The 19798-nt window shown below is 34.9% G+C and overlaps 1 protein-coding gene across 31 annotated transcripts in view; it reads left to right on the forward strand.

Moving 5' to 3' along the window:
- The window catches only part of LOC119556226 (voltage-dependent calcium channel type A subunit alpha-1), a 52870-nt gene that overhangs the window by 18666 nt on the left and 14406 nt on the right, over positions 1 to 19798 (forward strand). For 9 of the 31 annotated variants that reach the window (XM_037868215.1, XM_037868214.1, XM_037868212.1 and 6 more), the window contains exons 16-28: positions 1375 to 1518; positions 1785 to 1986; positions 3327 to 3491; positions 3616 to 3726; positions 3845 to 3928; positions 5850 to 5855; positions 8938 to 8940; positions 11373 to 11555; positions 13321 to 13415; positions 15358 to 15639; positions 16197 to 16399; positions 16707 to 16915; positions 19022 to 19081. In XM_037868215.1, coding sequence (XP_037724143.1) covers positions 1375 to 1518; positions 1785 to 1986; positions 3327 to 3491; positions 3616 to 3726; positions 3845 to 3928; positions 5850 to 5855; positions 8938 to 8940; positions 11373 to 11555; positions 13321 to 13415; positions 15358 to 15639; positions 16197 to 16399; positions 16707 to 16915; positions 19022 to 19081 — 1747 coding nt within the window. Of the gene's footprint in view, positions 1 to 1374; positions 1519 to 1784; positions 1987 to 3326; positions 3492 to 3615; positions 3727 to 3844; positions 3929 to 5849; positions 5856 to 8937; positions 8941 to 11372; positions 11556 to 11903; positions 11996 to 13320; positions 13416 to 15357; positions 15640 to 16196; positions 16400 to 16706; positions 16916 to 17924; positions 17937 to 19021; positions 19082 to 19798 lie in introns of all 31 variants that reach the window. The other 22 variants (XM_037868226.1, XM_037868233.1, XM_037868235.1 and 19 more) reach the window with 10 other exon arrangements.

Raw genomic sequence — 19798 nt, forward strand, 5'->3', positions numbered from 1 at the left:
AATACATATGTACACGTACATCTCAACGCCCACTAGCATTTACACTCACGCCTCTACGCCGCCAGTGATGAAACTTTTTTTTTGTGTAACTAGGTCTTGATAAAGGTACACAAAGTACACCTTTAAAATAATATATTTTGTATTGCTAGAAAATTCGCCCAAAATTTCATATCGGTTCGAGTTTAACACTTAAAGCTATCGGAAGCTCCACCCATCAGGTCATTAAAAAAAGTAACAAAGTCTGCTCATTTCGCCGGATAGCTTGATTTTAAAATACATTTTCCTTGGTATTTGTAAATTATCCCAATTTCTTCGAATCCAAGATAAGATCTCATTCATTAGAGCGCAGCTGCTTTGTTACACATCACCGAACCGACAACGGGCCGAACCACGAAACCCCAGAAAAAGGGAGCCAAACTTTTGATCCACAGCTCCAAATCGACCCATAGTATTTTCCATTCACCCATTTTACTGGTAATGGTCTTAGATTTTTTTTTGTATGTAGTGATTTTCGAACATTTCTTTATTTGTACGCCTTCTTATTTAGACCGTACCGAGTGTTGATTTGGGTTGAGTTGATCTCGGCCATAGCGTGAATCTATTTCCAAGTCAAATTGCCTACTCGTACACGGTCAATGCAGTATTTAGATATGACAGCAGCTTCTTCGACAACTGACTTACCATACACCAACTGAAAAACAAGAACATTACTACAATTCGTTAACTCTAACAGGGGTGTCTAAAAAATCTCTTCAAACCCTTATCTAATTGGCTACCTAACGATCTTGGTGAAAAGTGGTTGAATCAACAGTAGTGTGAAAATGCGGGTCTTAACCTTCAGTAGAGACACATTCAAGCTATCGCGTTTTTTGGAAATTAATAGCATATTTACAACGAAGAAACTTTAAATACTAACAATTATGTGGCACAGATTTTTCCAAATTATCTGCGATTTTTACGGCACCCCATACGTGTTTCTATAGAAATCTAACTGTCGTTTTTATTTATAAAACTTCGATTTCTACACATATTTCACATTAAAATCATTTCACAATTCCATTAAACTTTCAAAAGCTATAAAAAAAATACAAAAAAATTAGAAAACTAAAAATAACGGTAAAAACGTATTTCAATCCCCAATTGATGTTCAGTTTAGTTTTAGATGCTTGCCAAACTTTAGTTATGATTCATTGCCTTTTTTGTTTGAACTTAGTGTTTTTTGCGCAAACTTAATTTTTGTACTTTCTCTAATGAGTCTCAATCAAATTATTAATAAATCCACAAATGACTAACATCGACACCATCCAATAAACATGAAAACCCTAAATAAACCAAATCCGAAAACAAAAAAATAAATAAAAAACGCAACCAAAGGGGCTCGTACTTTAAGTACGAGGAGGACGAACTGCTGCCAAAACAGGAACTGAGGGTCTGGAAGCCTCGGGCCTTCCACTACGACAATGTTGCCGCCGCGATGCTAACACTTTTCGCCGTTCAGACCGGCGAGGGATGGCCACAGTAAGCCAATTTGTTGTTGTAACTGATAAATCTATATGTACATTTCCCCGCTATGTTTCTAAATCTGTAATTGTATCTGTATCTATGATCTCTATGTCTATTGATCTGTCTCTGTTGGATGAAAATCAAAATGGATGACATGGCTAACTGATATCTTTTGCCTCTTTTTCTCCACAAAAAACTGCACCCTGAATGTCCATCCAACCCACACATCTGTGTTAAACGAAACCACATTCATCGATTCAACTGCGATTATACGAATATAGGGTCTTGCAACACTCAATGGCTGCCACTTATGAAGATAGGGGTCCAATCCAAAATTTCCGGATCGAAATGTCCATATTTTATATTGTGTATTTTATTGTATTTCCGTTCTTCTTCGTCAACATATTCGTGGCCTTGATTATTATTACGTTTCAAGAGCAAGGCGAAGCTGAGTTACAAGATGGCGAAATTGACAAAAATCAGGTGAGCCAGACCAATCCGACCTGTAAAACGTATGTGAGTCCAAATCTCTACCTTTCTCCGTGTCTCTCTCTCTCTGCTTATAAATATGTGTGTGTGTGTGTGTATGTTGTGTAATGTACCGCTAGTCGTATTTGTAAAACCCAAAAAAAAAACAAAAAGTTGAAGTTAAATATTAATAAATTGATTAATTATTAATATGCACGTACATTTCACTAACTCGTAAGAACCCGCTACCGACATAGCTACAACTACTACTATTACTAATACTACTACCTACTACAGACTTAAAAACTTTCCAAAAATGAATCCAAAGTAAATCAACGAACTCCAACACAACAAGTACACTCTGTACACTAAGCAAAATACTCGTACATAGAATGTGTCCAAATCCAAGAACGTAAATCCTAGTCTAGCTCCATTTGTACTCGTATGTGCGAAATGTTTGCCTTGCTTTCTCGCCATTCGTTGTGGATGTCCCCCAAACACCCCCACAAAACACTTTCCAGTTTCCTACATATATATACTATATATATATTTGCGTATAGATCCGCTCTTAGATACTCGTGTATAGCGGTGGGCCTCGAAACGTTTTCAGACCCCAATCCCCACATTTGCTTAGAAGCCTCCTTGATTAGAGTAGCCATTTTGATATAAATAGTGAACATTTACCGGAAAATAGAGATATATCATTCACACACGATAATCCTTAAATATTCCCTACTAGTTTTGGAATATTTAATGATCTGTATCGTCAAGTCAGTTGCCAAAAGCTGTTTAAACGCGTTGTCCATCATTCTCAAAGACGATTGTAAGTATGCATTCTTCAACATCCGCCAGTAGAGGAGTATCGTAAGAAAAGTGTATTATTAATTTTAGTTCCAAATTAACTCCGATTCGAAGTCAGATAAAATCTGTTTTTTTTTCTTCTTCCAAGTACAAACCAAATACAGACACATCCCTTAGACAAACCCCGAGAGTAAACCATAAATTTAAAATTGGGCATGTGTTAAATGAATGTATTCGCCATTAATTAAGGGGGTAGAACTTTTTATTTTGCTTTAACAAAATGTGCATATACCTATCCTAGTCCTGACTTTTGTTTAATTTGTCTAGATTGGAATCGAAAAGTAGTTACAATCGATGTTAATGTGTGTATATAGAACTGTGAACTCATTTGCAAATGCCGAAATGGTGTTATTATTTCAATTCATTAATAAAATAGGCGTTAACACATGTTAGTTAACCTTTGGAAACATGTATTGTGTAATGAAATTAGCCACGAACGCCAATTCAAAGGACATCAAAATTCATTTACATAATTACATCTCTCTTCACTCTAGAAATCCTGCATCGATTTTACTATAGGAGCACGTCCTCTCGAACGCTATATGCCCAAAAACCGGAACACCTTCAAGTATAAAGTGTGGCGAATTGTGGTTTCAACGCCTTTCGAGTACTTCATTATGATGTTGATCGTATTCAATACCCTTTTGTTAATGATGAAGGTAAGTTTGTGGGCTGATGCCATCTTACATATATCGGAAAATATGTGATCTACACTAAAGATCTTGTCACAGAACATGTATAATTTGTTTATATAAATTATAAATCCCTTTTAAATCTCAACAGTATCATAATCAGGGAGACATGTACGAAAAGTCACTGAAGTATATCAACATGGGATTCACTGGAATGTTTAGTGTAGAAACTGTGCTTAAAATCATTGGATTCGGTGTTAAGGTAGGTTCTTCAGTTCTTGTCTTTTGGGATACATAAGATTTTGTTAAACTATTTAGTTAATTAATCATATTATTAACTGCTATTTTGAATAACATGATTCCATTTGATGGCTTTGTAGAATTTCTTCAAGGACCCCTGGAACATATTCGATCTAATCACCGTTCTGGGCAGCATTGTGGATGCCCTGTGGATGGAATTCGGGGTAATTATCAGTTGCTTGTCACAACACGACTCAGAGCATACATTTTATTGTTGTGTTCGATTTCTGTGCCGTTATGCAAGACAAGAAACAATGTAACCCTTAACTTAATATCAAATGTATCTAGCTTCATTATTTTGCCAAGATACAAGTTTACACTGAAACTTTGACACACCCACACATTTACAAGAACACGCAAATAAGAAAGAAGATAACATATCTAATAAGTATCTATAAAACTATCTATACAGAACTGACGCGTATGTTCATATGTATCTTGGGTATACCTCTAAGTCTATATAATTTCATAATCAACGTTAGGTACATACACTCGGATGTTGTTTCGTTACAAAAATATTTTTTTCCGAACATTCAGTGAACTGGGGGTAGAAAAAATGTTGCATCCAGTTAATATATTTTTGTATTAGTCGGGATGCAAGAGTAAATACATAGCTGTTGGACTTACCATTACAAAAACGTTTCCGACAATATTAAATATTTGTGAGGGATCTAGTGAGATGCCGAAAGGCGTCCGCTTCAGAATATATACCTAATACACTTCTTTGCGGTTCCCAAACGCTTAGCCTTAAGTAATATATTTTTATCCAGCGGAACAGTCAGGATTTGGCACTATGCACAGATGGCAAGGACAGTACAGTTACACCCACTGTTTTAAAATGTTTTTCTTATCCTTTTTACATTTGAACACCTATACCGAAATTTTGTGTTCATTTTTTAATATGATATCGAAAACACACAAACAGAATATAACCAAATCAAACAAAAACGAAACCAAACATCACAAATTACAGAAATTAATAATCATATTTCTTTTTTGATTTCCTTTTCCATATTTATTTATGTACGAAAACCAAAAACCAAATGTGGTTTCAAAATCGGGAAAACCCAATCCGAATCAATCCAAAAATATGTTTCGATGAATGCAAATAAAAAAAAATAAATTACATAAAATATATAATAATCACTCACGCAATAATATATATATCTACACAATAATGACAAAAAAAAAAACAAAAAAACCCACGCACACATCCAAACAAATGTGTAATTTCATATATATAACTCACGCAAATCTCCACATCTATACACTGGTGTAAAATTATCCTATATATAATGTAATTTATATATGCGAACGCAACGTTTTATATGTCCCTTGCAATTGGCCACATCGGGAATGAATTGAAAACGAATTCAAACAACGTGCAAACAATAATATCTTCAACACAAACAACAACTACAACAAATACAACCAATAACAACTATACCATCTATGTAATTACAAATACCAAATGCAATGAATGTGCAACAAACTCTATATGTCTCTCTCGATCACCAAAAAAAACCACCACCACTGTTCCACTGATCCACTTGATCCACCGATCCACGTGTCCACTGATCCACTACCACAATCACCAATGCCACCAAATCACCACCGAATTTGTATCTAAAAAAAAAATATATATATATAAACTCACTGAACCAATCAAATTCAAATTCAAATGATTATATGCAAAATATCAACTTGATACGAATACCGACCAAATGAAATCAATCAAAATCTAAAATGGAATCCCAACCGAATCGAATCGAATCAATCAACAAATCGAATCAATCGACCAAATTAATCAAAACAATCGATCAACAATTTCGATTAAAAATGATCCATCATCTCGTCAAATCCCATGCATGTGTATGTGTATGTCCTGCTACTGTGTCTGTGTTAATCAACCATGCGTGCACGCACATATACACATGCATATTCGCATCCATACACGTGCACACACACATACGTGGCCGGTGTATATGCTTGCCCGTGTATGTGTGGACGTGGCTATCTCTCATCAACAAAAACTACATCTGAACATCGACTACAACATGTACAACCAAACGACACAACCTGCAGCACGATGTAAGTACGAAACACAATCTACACTGATTTTGCATTTATCCAAAAACTTTTCAATGTGTAATTCCAATAATACCAATCAATGAACTTAGATTCTTACAACTTAATGCTTAAAACGCTAAGTAATGGCCTTCCACCTAAAAAAGCTTATTAATTACGATCATCTTTAATCCTTAACTCTATCGTTTTCGTTTCGCCTAAAACAGATTCTAGTTTCATTTTATTATTATCGACTACTCACTACGAATTAGCTCTATATACTTATTTATCTTAGTTAATTCATCTTTCTTAAATTTTCTATTCTCATTTCCGTTTCCGATTTGGCAATCAGTTTTCTTTTGCATAGCACACAACATTGCGATTTGTACTTGCTACTGTGTCTCTCTGTCTGTCTCTATATCTATCTGTATTTATGGCTACCTTTTACTGTCTATCTCTGTCTCCTGTAAAAAGTTGTAAAGCTTGTATAAGCCTATAGTGGAGCTTAAGCTAATGGTGGAATGTACAGCAAGGGGAGGTCGAAACTGCCTATATAGATATATATTCTATAGAAGATTATAAGCTCTAATGTTGGTTCCAAAAATACCGTTAAGGTTTTAAAGTAACTATAGGCTTTTAATAAACGTCCCACTTAATATAGTAAAATATTGCACAGAAAGTGGCTGTCCTGTTACAATATAAAGATCCCTTAGTTGCTCTTAACAGATATATGTGTATGTGTATCCGTATTTTGGTAAATAGTCAAGTCGATTTCTGAGATCTTTTAGTGTTGATCATCATGGTGATCAAATTGCAGAGCATATCAATTTTAACTGCTGGTCTTATTACTTATAATATAGATTTCATAAAAAATAGACATATTTATGTATAATCTCCTATTCCTAGGTCGTATAGGCCCCGAGATCTAGATGGTAATATCATTTTGATATAATAAAGGCAGAGTTAATCGCAACTATAGGAATAAATATAAACCCTACAACGAAAATATTATGATTATACCATTTCTAAATTTAAGATGTTCATATAAGGCAAAGAACATAATTTTATCAATGAACAAATAGAGCTTATAAGTTAGTAACTCCCAACTTCTATTCTAGTTAAGTTATTTGGCTAAACTGATCCCAAAGTGCTTGTAAAGTGCATTGATATTATGCAACTACTGTTCGAGTTTTGAACCACTTTCCGTTTCCGTTTGGTTTACACTGCACATGGACTCCTTTGGTTTAATCGATATTGCAATTTCACGACATATGTCACAAAAACACATGGAAACTCGTTGCGTACACTTATTATTCCACTCATACTGTCATGCACACACATAAACGCAAAACCCCAAAACCCCACTTGAGAATATCCGATATTGAATAATACTTCGTAAAAACTATTCGATATATAAACCGATATAACCAAAGCAAGATCAAAATCAGCATCATTGTCATCATAATCACATCGAACTTGTGCATCGGATGAGGTATTTTATGAGCTGCCCAACAGTCGATCAGTAACTGTAAGTAGTCGTATTCGAAGTCTGCGAGCAAAATAAAATTGAGGCCAACTAAAGAGGTACTTAAAAAAGGCTCAGACTGGATAATCTCTAAATATCATAAACTTGACTCTTCAAAAGCATGATTTCAATACTGTCTGGTATTTTTTAAAATATTTTTTTTTTATTGGTGACTGAGTACCCCTGCCCAATTTTCCGCCTGCTCCTGCTAGTTTTCTCTCTGGGTAATGTTTTCGCAGGTTCAGCGCAGTAGTTTCTCTATATCATGAGTCATAGGATGGCTTTCAAGATTTGCTTCTTCCCGCCCAAAAAAAAAAAAATAAATAAGTACAACCCCGTTTAACATCGCCACCTTAAGTTTTGCTATGCTCACATCTTTCAATCCCATGACTGCAACTTTTAGTAGGGGCTTGGATTAGCTTTCGTTACATCTCCTGCATGTTTCACTCGCACTTTCAAATACATTCAGATATCCATACACTCAATCACAAATCACACTTGCGATTTTGATCGTTAAATTCACTCGGAGTTCTTTATCAAGATGTTTGGCTTCCGCTTATTAAACACGCAACCCCCGATTCTGTAAAATGCTAAAGAAGTTTTAAGTGCTGAAGTGTGGTTCTATAGTTGCTTGCCTTGGTTGTTCCACCGCTGCAGATCCCGAGAGTCCATGGTATTAATCCTGGGTAAGAGAGGTAAAACAATTAAATCCATTTGCAAAGGTAACTTTCGGTTTTTCGTATTTCATTTCGTCTATCAACCGCCCTGTTTTCTCTTTTATGTTTCAAATACATTTTTTATGAAATGTGTGTGCTCGAATATAACAGCCCTCGTAGAAGTCAATATAAAACCAAAAGACATAGCATAGCCAAACCGATCTGCGTGAATAGAAATATCGAATTAGATCCTTGCTGAGCTGTACTTTTCCTAACCAATTCAATTAGAAAACAATACCGACACTAGAACAATGACATATATACACACAAACTCTGCTTACTGATATTGATCTTGATCTATCTTTGTATACCTGCTTGAAACTGCAGAAAACTTGTCCTACTAATTTTCAACTCTACTTTATTTGTTTCTATATTTTTCAAAAAAAAAAAAAAAAAAACACAAAAACTGTGTAAAAACCATTACGAAAATCAACAATAATCTCTCGAACGCCGCCCAACGAATTTCGTTTGACCTGTGATCGATCGTCAAACGTCCGAGTATCTATTGAAACTGCACTGAAAAAACAAAAAACTAAACCAATTGAATACCAAAACCAATCATAAACATGTCCTTGTTGTGTTATTCGTCTTGTAAATTGCAACGATCTGAACTATATATCTGAATATCTGATTGCAATCGAATACAAACTGCTGAATGATAAATTCAACAACACCAACCACTACTACAACAACTAACAACAACAACTACAACAATGATTGCCTGAGTCGTCACAAAAAATATATATATATTTATATATATATAAACGAACTAATCGTTTCTAATGCGGTTTATGAATTGTGTGCACATTGATTTGTCTCAAAACAAATCCAAAAATTTCAATTGAAAATGGTTTCTGACTAACAGGATGTAAGTAAACAAATCTATCCTAACAAGCTTTCTATTTTCAAATCGAACAAAACTCAAACATCAACGATGACAACAACAACAACAAGAACAAAATGATACAATACAACAACACAACATTCTACAAAATTCTTTTGAATAATTAGCCAGTTTAGCTAAACCTTAACTACAACCAGAATGTTTTGCCATTTTAAAAATCCTTATATACGAGTAGATCACATCGATGAACCATCATCTGTAGTTTCAAGTTCGAATTTCTTTTATTTATTCGCCCACTCTCTACGTAAATACTCATAGCTAGTTTAACCATATAACTATATCAGCGAATATAGACAGGGTTATTATGATCATGAAATATATACTTGTGTGTACTTTCCCGCATCCCTAATTTTCGATATTTTTGGGTTAGAATAGTCCAATTAAGTTACTTTTAAGTGCGTCGTCCCAAGTTTCCCAAGATTCACAATTACTATTTTCGCAAGGAACAACAGCGTGGAATTATTCTTCATAGTACTCTCCTCTCTCTATTCCCCCCGCATACCCCGCAGAGCCATTATAAGTACCATATAGCTAAGTGCAGAATTCCAGGTAGATATAGACTTTCTGCTTAGCTCATGCCATATATCCCGTGTACATAGATATAATATATCTCGATCAAAGAACTGGTGACTTCTGTGTACGCCAGATTCTGTTAATTTTTTGTTCACTTACTCCAAGGCAACGACTAATCAAACATCTAATCCCTCATCCGCTCTAGACTCCGTAGTCGAATACTGTTTTGTCTCTATATAAACACTCTCTAACTTTAAGTATATGCAAACTCATTAATTAAGTACTTACACCAAATTCACATTTGAACGGGATTAACAAAGGGGTAATCCCGAAATTGGCTTGAATATATCCAGTATAGATTATTTAAATAAATGATTTTTTGACAACACTAATCTTTGAATACATTTAAGCGCGATTTCAGGACTACCCCCTTATAAATACCATTCGCTGTTGAATTAATTCTTGTTTGTTTCAGTGTACATATGCAATATTAATAACCATCAATTTATATATATAGTATAAATAATTCCATGTTCTACAGTGTCGAATCGTGATTTATCAATGCAGATCCCACGGTGAGGCGGTATGCGTCCTTAAGTCAGCGGTTGATGTGTTCGGTTAACCCCTAGTTAACCGGCACTCTATGCCCTATATCACGCATGATCGGATGCAAACGGGGATCTACTTGGAACCCTGGAATGCATCCGCTCATGCGCGAATTTCAACAGCTGATGCGTAAAATATTTTGGCCAAAGCCCCCGTCGAATTCGACTGTATAGTTATTTAAAAACAAAACCCCAACGTTTTCAAGCAACAAGTACTGCAACGCTTACTTTCTCCAAAATGGAGAACTCCATTGTACATACCTACTTAACTGTTGTACTGTCCAATTGGTTTTGCGCCACCCTAGGCCCATTTCAAATTAAATATACATACGTATGTAGAACACGCCTCGCATGTTCCACTTTTACTTGGGACGATTAGTTTAGACGAAAAAAAAAAAAATAAAATAAAAAACCCACGCACAAACATCGCTTTTCAAAATTTCTTCCTTAGACGAACAAACAAATATGTGTATTTTTCTAATCCGTACAGTTTGTTAATTAGTATTTGGCAGATGCCCACGCACAAATCACTATGTTTTTGGGTGATAATCTCAACACAAAACACTAAAAACAGATACACAAACACACTGATACGCACAGAAAACCACTTAAATAGTTTTTTATTTTTATTAATTACCAAAAAATGATCCGAAAATTATGTACATTACGATTACTGTAAAAATGGTTAAAACGATACGATTTTGTTTAGCACTTGGCTTTTTTGTGTATAGTAAAACCATACTATGAGTAAATTCAAATTGGATCTTACTTATTAGTTCTTTTGTTATTTATTTGTGATAGAGCGAATCGACTAACATAGCTTAAAAGATTTATATCGATCGATTCTTACAACTAACCAATGAAACTACCGCCACTTGTATGTATGTAACTCTCTACCTATTACCTACCTACTTACCTACTACTTACTACAACTGCGCCTAGCCACATACTACTGCACAACTACTACTTCACCCAATACTACCTACTCTAACTAACTACTTACTACCTACTACTACTACTACTACTACTACTAACGGAACGAGCTACTTCTAATCGATAGTTTAGATTGAAATGCATCGAATCACGTAGATCGATGGCGACGCCTTCTAGTTCCCCAGAGCTCCCCGAGTTCCCGGGTTCCATCGAATCCGTACTATAAGACGGGAACGTTAACCAGTCTAATGCCAATTTCCTTATCCGTTCTGTTTTCTCTCTCTCCTCTTTTTTGTTTCTTCGACTCTCTCTTCCTTTGGTGTTTTGGCCAATAATATTTTACAGTCGAACTCAATCAACGTCGGCTTCCTGCGTTTATTTCGTGCGGCGCGCCTTATCAAGTTACTTCGTCAAGGATACACAATACGAATTCTTCTATGGACATTTGTACAATCATTTAAAGCTCTTCCCTATGTCTGTTTGCTTATAGCCATGCTATTTTTTATATACGCCATTATTGGCATGCAGGTAAGTCGAATACTGGATCCCGAAAAAAACCTTAGTATCAAGAGTGGTTTAAATATGATAGGGGAAACAGTTTGTAAAATATATTGGGTTATTGGGTCGTCCATTCTCCACTGACTTTATGCTGCAAGGGGATCCGTTAAATGCTTTTTGGGCCTGAATACTCTGGTGGTCTCTTAAAAAAATACAATTATAGATTAAGTAGTTGTCTTATTTGCCTTTGCATATAGTAACTTTGGAAATAGCTTAGCTTAGACGAGGAAAGGTTGTTGGTTTTGTTAAGAATCATGATTTGCTGGACCAATTTAATGCCTATCCAATTCAATTATAATGTTTACATCAAACCAAAAGGTTTTCGGCAACATAAAGTATGATCCGGACACGCAACTCAACCGCCACAATAACTTCCAGTCGTTCTCCGGTGGAATCATGCTGCTCTTTCGGTAAACGAGAAAAGTAACCTAGTTAGCCTTATAGTTATTCAATAGCGATTACCCAAAAGATGGCACTACAGTCACCTATGTATACTCAACATTAAACGTAGTCATTTGTCGAGTCATATTATTCGAAATTATTCGGTCGGTGTAATTAAATGCCGGAGGGCATCCGCTGTGGTCAACTCCCCTAATTCTATAAAATCGCATCAATTGTAATCATTAATTCCCATGTCTGTGTTTAAATCGAACTTAAAAGCTTGTGCATATTCGCAATCAATCAAGGAAACCGTGTATGCCGTTTAAAGTTGTTTGATCCGTATTGTTTGCAGTTAAGATTGTGAATTGTGGTTTCAAATCGAGCTACATATTCGTATGCTTATGGTAGCTTTGATCGTTTTCAATCGTTTCATTATCCTGGACTCGTTTCTATCACCAATCGAATGTGAATGTAGCCTATCTATATCATTGCACATTTTGTTTTTTAATGTTGTACATAGATGCGCTAATTTATAAAGTTATTTTCCCATTAATGTTTGTGTTTTAAGAAGGTACCAGACTTCAGGTTGTTTGCTTCTCGAATCTAAAAAAATAAAACGTCAAAAAATAATACAATGATGTACTATTAAACTATTTAGTAGGTACGATTCGTACATTTGCAAAATGATTTGGCTGTATCAGTATCTTAAGTTGTTAAAAAAAATGTTAATTGTATAAAAATTCAGAATAAAAAAAAGGTAAACATAGGCAAGTCAAATTTAAACTATAACATTTTTAGGTTTCGCTGTTTGCAGTTTGCAGTTTGCTTTTTTGATAGTTATTATTATTTTTTAACATATTATGGGAAGAGTATATAGCACAAATTTTAATATAATTTGTGCATCCCGTAACTTTGTTTAGTTAGCTTGCTAATTACCCAAGACTTAAATATAATTATGTGATTCGTGAGCTATTGAGAAAATGAAATAAGTGTATTTTGTTCCAATGTTGACTGTCATAGAGTTTTAGCTGTGCAATTCCCCGACTATCAGTTCACACACCTACACATCTACATGGACTTTGCGAATCGGGGGAAGTCGGCACATATACTATATATATATTACTGATCCTCCTGACCCACTCACACATGGATTTGCCGTTTAATCGTCAGGAATCGCGGGTTTTTCGTTGACACTTAGTAGAGACAGCATTGTGGAGAATAATTGAATAATATTGAGGTGGAGGCGAATCTGTGTAATGTGAAATAACGAATATAACTTAACCATTTCAGTATCTAAACAAAAAAATGAACAAATAATCAATGCATTCTTTACCGATATTTGAATCGTGAATAGGTGTTCGGGAATATCAAACTAGGTACGGTGGAAAATTCCATTACTAGACACAACAACTTCCAATCATTTATTCAAGGCGTCATGTTGCTATTCAGGTACGTAACTCCTAGATCTCTCCAGTCATTTGCAATATGTACCATGTACTGTTATTATCCAATACAAAGTTTCGACTCTCAGTAATTAAGTTAATAGTTATACATAAAATACAAGTTAGCATAATTTAACTCTACCACAATCCATATGTTCGCAATGATAGATGTTCGTTCCAGTCGCGATTTTATAATCTATAACTAAATAGTATGTCAATAGCCTAGCGACAGGGTCTTTTAAAAGGTGTCTAGCACTTTGATAATGAAAAACCCTAGCCACAAAAATATATGTCAGTTAGATATTTAGACCATAGTAGTCTTAATGGGGTATTCGTTTTGAAAAGATTTTCAAATTCTAGCTCATTCTTGGTTTATTTTAAATGAACAACCCATTATTATCGAAGCCACATAGAAAAATCTAGATCTTAGATTGACTCTTAGCATATTTTTATATAATCTATATATTGGTTTCTAGATGAAACAGAACTTATTTCGAGGTTCTCCCAGCTGATCACGGATCAATCGGATTTGTGACAACCATATAAACGGTGGTAAATCCATAACAACAACTTAAAACAATCAATATAAAACAACTCAGATCTCAAACCAATTTCATTACATACATTCGTTTTGCGTAACAATAATTACAGTTTTTTGATACCTGTGTAAGTAGATTGAGTTCTAGAATTGCGACACTGATTCAACAAAGCTGGAATATACGTATACATATATGTAAAATCTATGTATTTACAAACCTGTAGAGCTATATTATTAAAATTACTAAATTTGAGCGCAGCTTGATTTTTCAAAGTTTGCACTTTTCGTTGTTGCAGTTAATCAGTTGAGATTTAAATGAAAGTTTCATAGTTTTACAGTATTGCTGGTAATTTACGTTATAGCTATATATACTTACATACATATATAGTTGTTATATACTTGTACGTCGCAAAACGATTTGCCCTTCCCTACTTATATTTCTCTATATCTACATCTATATACTGATAGTAAAGTTAATAGAACTCTCGATTGACGTATGTCTGTATGAAAATCATATCATTGTTTATCATTTTCTAGCCACACACCTAACTTGAATATATAGAACTCATGTACGCTATAAATCTAGGTATGAAAAGTCTGTAAAAGAGATCGTACTTTCAATTGGCATAAATATCCGTTTGTCCGGAACATCCGCCACCTGGCAACCCTAAGTATTTTTAAATCGTAGCTTAGTCTGTACGTAAATCTATATATATAGTATATAGAAAAAAATCCATAACCAGAGTCAGAATTGTCGAAATCATTTCATTCCAAATTTCTTTTTGTTTTTAAAGCTTAAACATTATTCAATGGCTGGAATACATAGCTTATAATAAATGTATTATTAATGATATATAGTTTAATAATAACTTAATGGTAATCATATACGATAGCAATGTGAAATCAATATATTTCAGGGACTTAAAATAATGAATATATGTTGATATTAAACCATGGCTTATGGTTTTATTTTAATGGAATAACATAAGATCCCCGATATATTTTGATATGTCCAAATATAGAATCTATAAACCGTTTAGATACTGTGGATTTTAATGTGGAAGTATAAAGTAGATGTGATAGACGCAAGCCTTATATTTTAGTAACTGAAGAATACTGACGACTAAAGAGCTTATTCTTACATATAGTCATTAATAGAGTAAGCCTTACAACATACCTATAACATCATCCAGTCCCTTTTATGTATATACACTATCTGTAAATACATAGAACTTGGTCAGTAGTTGCGAGCCGACATACTCATAAAGTGCATTTTCGTACCAAATAACCTCCATATAGAGTTAGTAACCCCAATATACCACTTACGAACCATATATATGTACGCATAGAAGTAGGCTCGATTTACGTATTAATGATCTGTTCTACATACCATACAACTGTGGAACCGTAGGTGTGCAACGGGCGAGGCCTGGCCAAACATAATGCTGGCCTGTCTGAAGGGCAAGGCCTGCGACGAGGACGCCGAGAAGGAACCTGGAGAGTACTGCGGATCCACACTGGCCTACGCCTACTTCGTATCGTTTATATTCTTCTGCTCCTTCCTCATGCTGAATCTGTTCGTCGCCGTCATCATGGATAATTTTGATTATCTCACGCGGGACTCCAGCATCTTGGGTGCTCATCACTTAGACGAATTTGTGCGCATATGGGCGGAATATGATCCAAATGCGACGTAATTATCTGTTTAATATATGTACATTGTACACCACATGACACACCACATTTTCCCCCACCTAAAATATTTTTAGTTTCTTTTATCTTATGATTTCTGTTTCATTTTCTGTCATTCGATATGCGAGGTAAAAGAGGAAAGAGCCAAAGGGCTACCTTTATATTAAACGATTATTATTTGGTCGTATTTGATTCATACTCGTGGTTGGCTTTGTGCACAAGTTGAGCTTAAGTCCTTTCACTAAAGAAAAAGGATTGGGGGAACTGCAATGCCGAGTACTTCATTTTTCTTTAGTTTTCCCATGCATGAGACGCCTGGCCAGTGATTTAACCACCTGAGAATTTTCCGATTTATATAATCCAGCCAGATATTTTTGACTCATGCATGTTCTCGGCTTTGCCGATGAGCTACACTGTTTACATCTGGCACTCACATTTTTTAAAGATCGATGTGAGTGCTGGGTAACATGAATGTATTGATTTGATCCTTGTTTCGGACCAAGTACACAAGTGTTTTGAAGAACCCCACTAACTTTTATTCTGTTCCCGGATACATAGTGGTAAAATACACTACACGGAAATGTACGACATGCTGAAGAATATGGATCCACCGTTGGGATTTGGAAACAAGTGTCCCAATCGACTGGCCTACAAGAAACTAATACGAATGAATATGCCCCTGGACGACGAGCTGAGAGTTCAGTTCACCACAACGTTATTTGCTTTGATTCGCGAGAATCTTAGCATCAAAATGCGAGCGCGTACGTATTTATATTTAAAATTTATATATACATATGCTATGTAGTTCTGTAGTTCTTTAGGATATTGACGTTTTAAAGTTTGAACTAGAAGTAAGCTTGTTTAAATATATCAAATATTTATTTTATGAGGTATTTTTTGTTTGTACCATCTTCAATAATACAATAATAATCTTGTAGAGATATATTTCTAGAACGTTGCGGTTTATTTTACTTACTTAAATACTCTAATGTCAAATGAGGAAGGAGATGGACTCATTAAAATGTTAACAGGTCTGATAATATATACATATTTTGATCTACCCATCAGCTGAGGAGATGGACCAGGCGGACATGGAGCTCCGGGAGACGATCACAAACATCTGGCCTTTGCAGGCGAAGAAGATGCTGAACCTGCTGGTGCCGCCGAGCGATCAGCTCAACAAGGGCAAGCTCTCAGTGGGTAAAATCTATGCAGGTTTCCTCATCCTGGAGTCCTGGCGCAGCACGCGGTTCGGCCAGCTCGATTCGGGAATGCCGGTAAGCCACTCAAAAACACCGCCCAGCCCCTAACACAAACTACCGCACTACTCCAGTTGCGTAGAGTCGAAGATACCCATGAATATGAGTTCGGTCCACTTGGACCGACTCTTTCAGTCAAGCCAGATAGTCTCTATGTTTCTATGGTACCCATCCAAGGTTCAAGCCCTCAGGAATCTTTAGGCATTACAAATTCTCAGACATAGGCAGTTATAATCTAGGATTACGTCGAGTCGCCTTCTGTAATGTTATCATAAGTCTAGGTCTACATTTGGACAATGTACTGTCAGAGTAACAGATTTATACAAGTCACTCTTCATCTATTCTCTATCAGTCTTTCAAAGCACTTCAAGCTCATGCTGCACTTAAAAGAAAATCGCCCTAAATTTAACAAAAGCTTCATATTAACTTACCTATTTGAAAGCCCAAGCTGTGTTAAAATATATTTTTAATATGTTACAGGCAGTTTTCGGTTAATAATTTATTCGAGTTCTATTTCAAAAGATTTTGTACATAATAATAATCGTTTTACAACCTTAATTTTTTTGTAAATATGAAAAAGTTTAAGAAACCTTTAATCGAATTCTAAAGATAATGCATTAAAACTAGCTTTTTATTATACATTTTAATTATTATAATGAATACAACACTATATCATACAAATTCGTCTTTTATAATGACAATAAACTATGTCAAATGCGGGGAAATCTTTCCAACTTAGTTTCTTAATATATTTCACATATTTAGGGCGATTTTGATTTGCTTTTTCGGCGTAAGAACAAGAAAATACGCAGTTTAAATACCTTTTCTTCTCTACCACAAACAATTTACATATAACTAAGCAACACCAACTACAAACTATTCTACTAAATCTATATAACATGGAATAAATATGTGATATTATGATTTCTCTTCTCATACGATTGAATATGAACTCTCTCATTGAATAACAACTAATAAAATAACAAAAACTGTAATCAAATTAAACGAGATAATGAAAAATATGCAGAACTGGAAGGAGGTATATAATTAATTTTATATGCAACCTCATGTTTATCACATTTGTACATACAATACCTTATATATTTGCGCACATACATGCCCGTTTGTATGTGAAAAAAATACCCAAACCTTAGTATTACACACTCGAATTTATATAACCACATATATTACGAGTACGTAAGATGTGTGTGTACAACCAGCTGCCCATAATTGGCCCAAAAAAGAGGCCACTTATCAGATCCTATCGAAAAACTAGCCAAAACGAGTTACGCTCAAAATTTGAAATTATTTATGGGCAGTCATTCGAAAAATCAGGGGTGGATCCAGGTGGAAACAAATTAAACCAAAATTTATTTGTTTATATTACGATTACTACCAAAAAAATCCTTGGATCTTCCACTGTGTGGGATGCATTATTTTCTCGATCTAAGTCGAATGAAATGTATCTAAGTTGACTCGTATAATGAGCATTGAAAATACCGTTCTGTAGAAGTCGAGTATCCTTAAGTAATTACTTACTATATACACAAATATATACCAATATATCGGTAGAGTTGACCAGTTCGTATTTTGATTCTCCAGTTTGCGATTGTATGTTCGTTCTAAGTAGATACGACCAGATCAGATTTGACACACTTTATACAAATCTGTCTGTATTGATTCTTAGATAATTCTAGAGGTTTGCCATTTGTTACTACACAACGTCAACACCAAAATCAAAATGTGGAATCATTCGAACTTAAGAGTCAGATTAAGGGGATTTACAAAAAAAAAGTAAAGGAACATCCTCACACATCCACACATTCCTTAAATCTATCCACTTTTAGGTCCTGTTTCTTGATGTGCAGTTAAAATTTATAAAATTTTTATCTGGACATTGATAAAGCGGGCCTATGTGGTTTAAATACACACACGTATTGAAGTAATTAATTAAAATGTTTTATCTGTTATCCTGTTTTTGTGCACAACACACAAACGATCCATTGACAACTCAAAATTGAATATTAAAAATCTATAATTAAAAACATGATCCATGTTCGATAAACATGAAAAATAATGATAATTGGACGATGTAATAAAAATTACATCAATGATCAATGATAGCGGAAGAAGCCGGAAGACGATGATGCGCATAAATATAGCCCAACGGCAGTCGAGGAGCCGGTATATAATATATTTCCATATATATACCTATCTATATTTCGCTTGGTTTTTCTTTCGCCTTTTTGAATAAAGCTCCTCCTCTTCCACATGTTTTGCGTCTACTACTTTTGTACAACTTTTCACCATTCTCGGCTAGAGGCATGTTTACATACGTACTCGCCTAAGAGTATTCAAATATCTAGGAAACCAGCATAAAAGCCTGCCCACCCATATAAAAATCAAAATAAATCTAAACAAGAGTGCAACCAAAAAAAAATCCAGTACACCCAAAAACCTATTATTAACCAGCTGTAGATGAACACCCAACTGCAATGCCATGGTCATGTTTCGCTTAATACACCCACTAGCCAACCGAACTTTTGTTTTCATAGAAGAGTGTAATTCCCTCTGGTCTCTGGTATAGGTTGCCTGCTTTCCTGCTCTACAGGATCCTCTTAGGACCCTTTGCGATCTCCTCGATAAAGCTTTCTTTTCAAATGTGTGAATAGAAATGTACCAGGGGTTTAAAAATTATATAATTTAAATATACAAAAATTAAAATGAAATTCCGTAGTAAAGTGCTTGGTTCACCCATTTAGTTTTGAACTGCAAATTAAGATGTCTACGTTTTCTGAGATCCTATCATCAAATGTACTTTTACGTGTAAACCTTACATGCAAAGCTTTCTACATACGTATTTAGTATATGCCAAATGTATTCTACATGCACGATCGTCGG

Source organism: Drosophila subpulchrella, chromosome X (assembly GCF_014743375.2).
Source record: "Drosophila subpulchrella strain 33 F10 #4 breed RU33 chromosome X, RU_Dsub_v1.1 Primary Assembly, whole genome shotgun sequence".
NCBI classification, from domain to species: domain Eukaryota; kingdom Metazoa; phylum Arthropoda; class Insecta; order Diptera; family Drosophilidae; genus Drosophila; species Drosophila subpulchrella.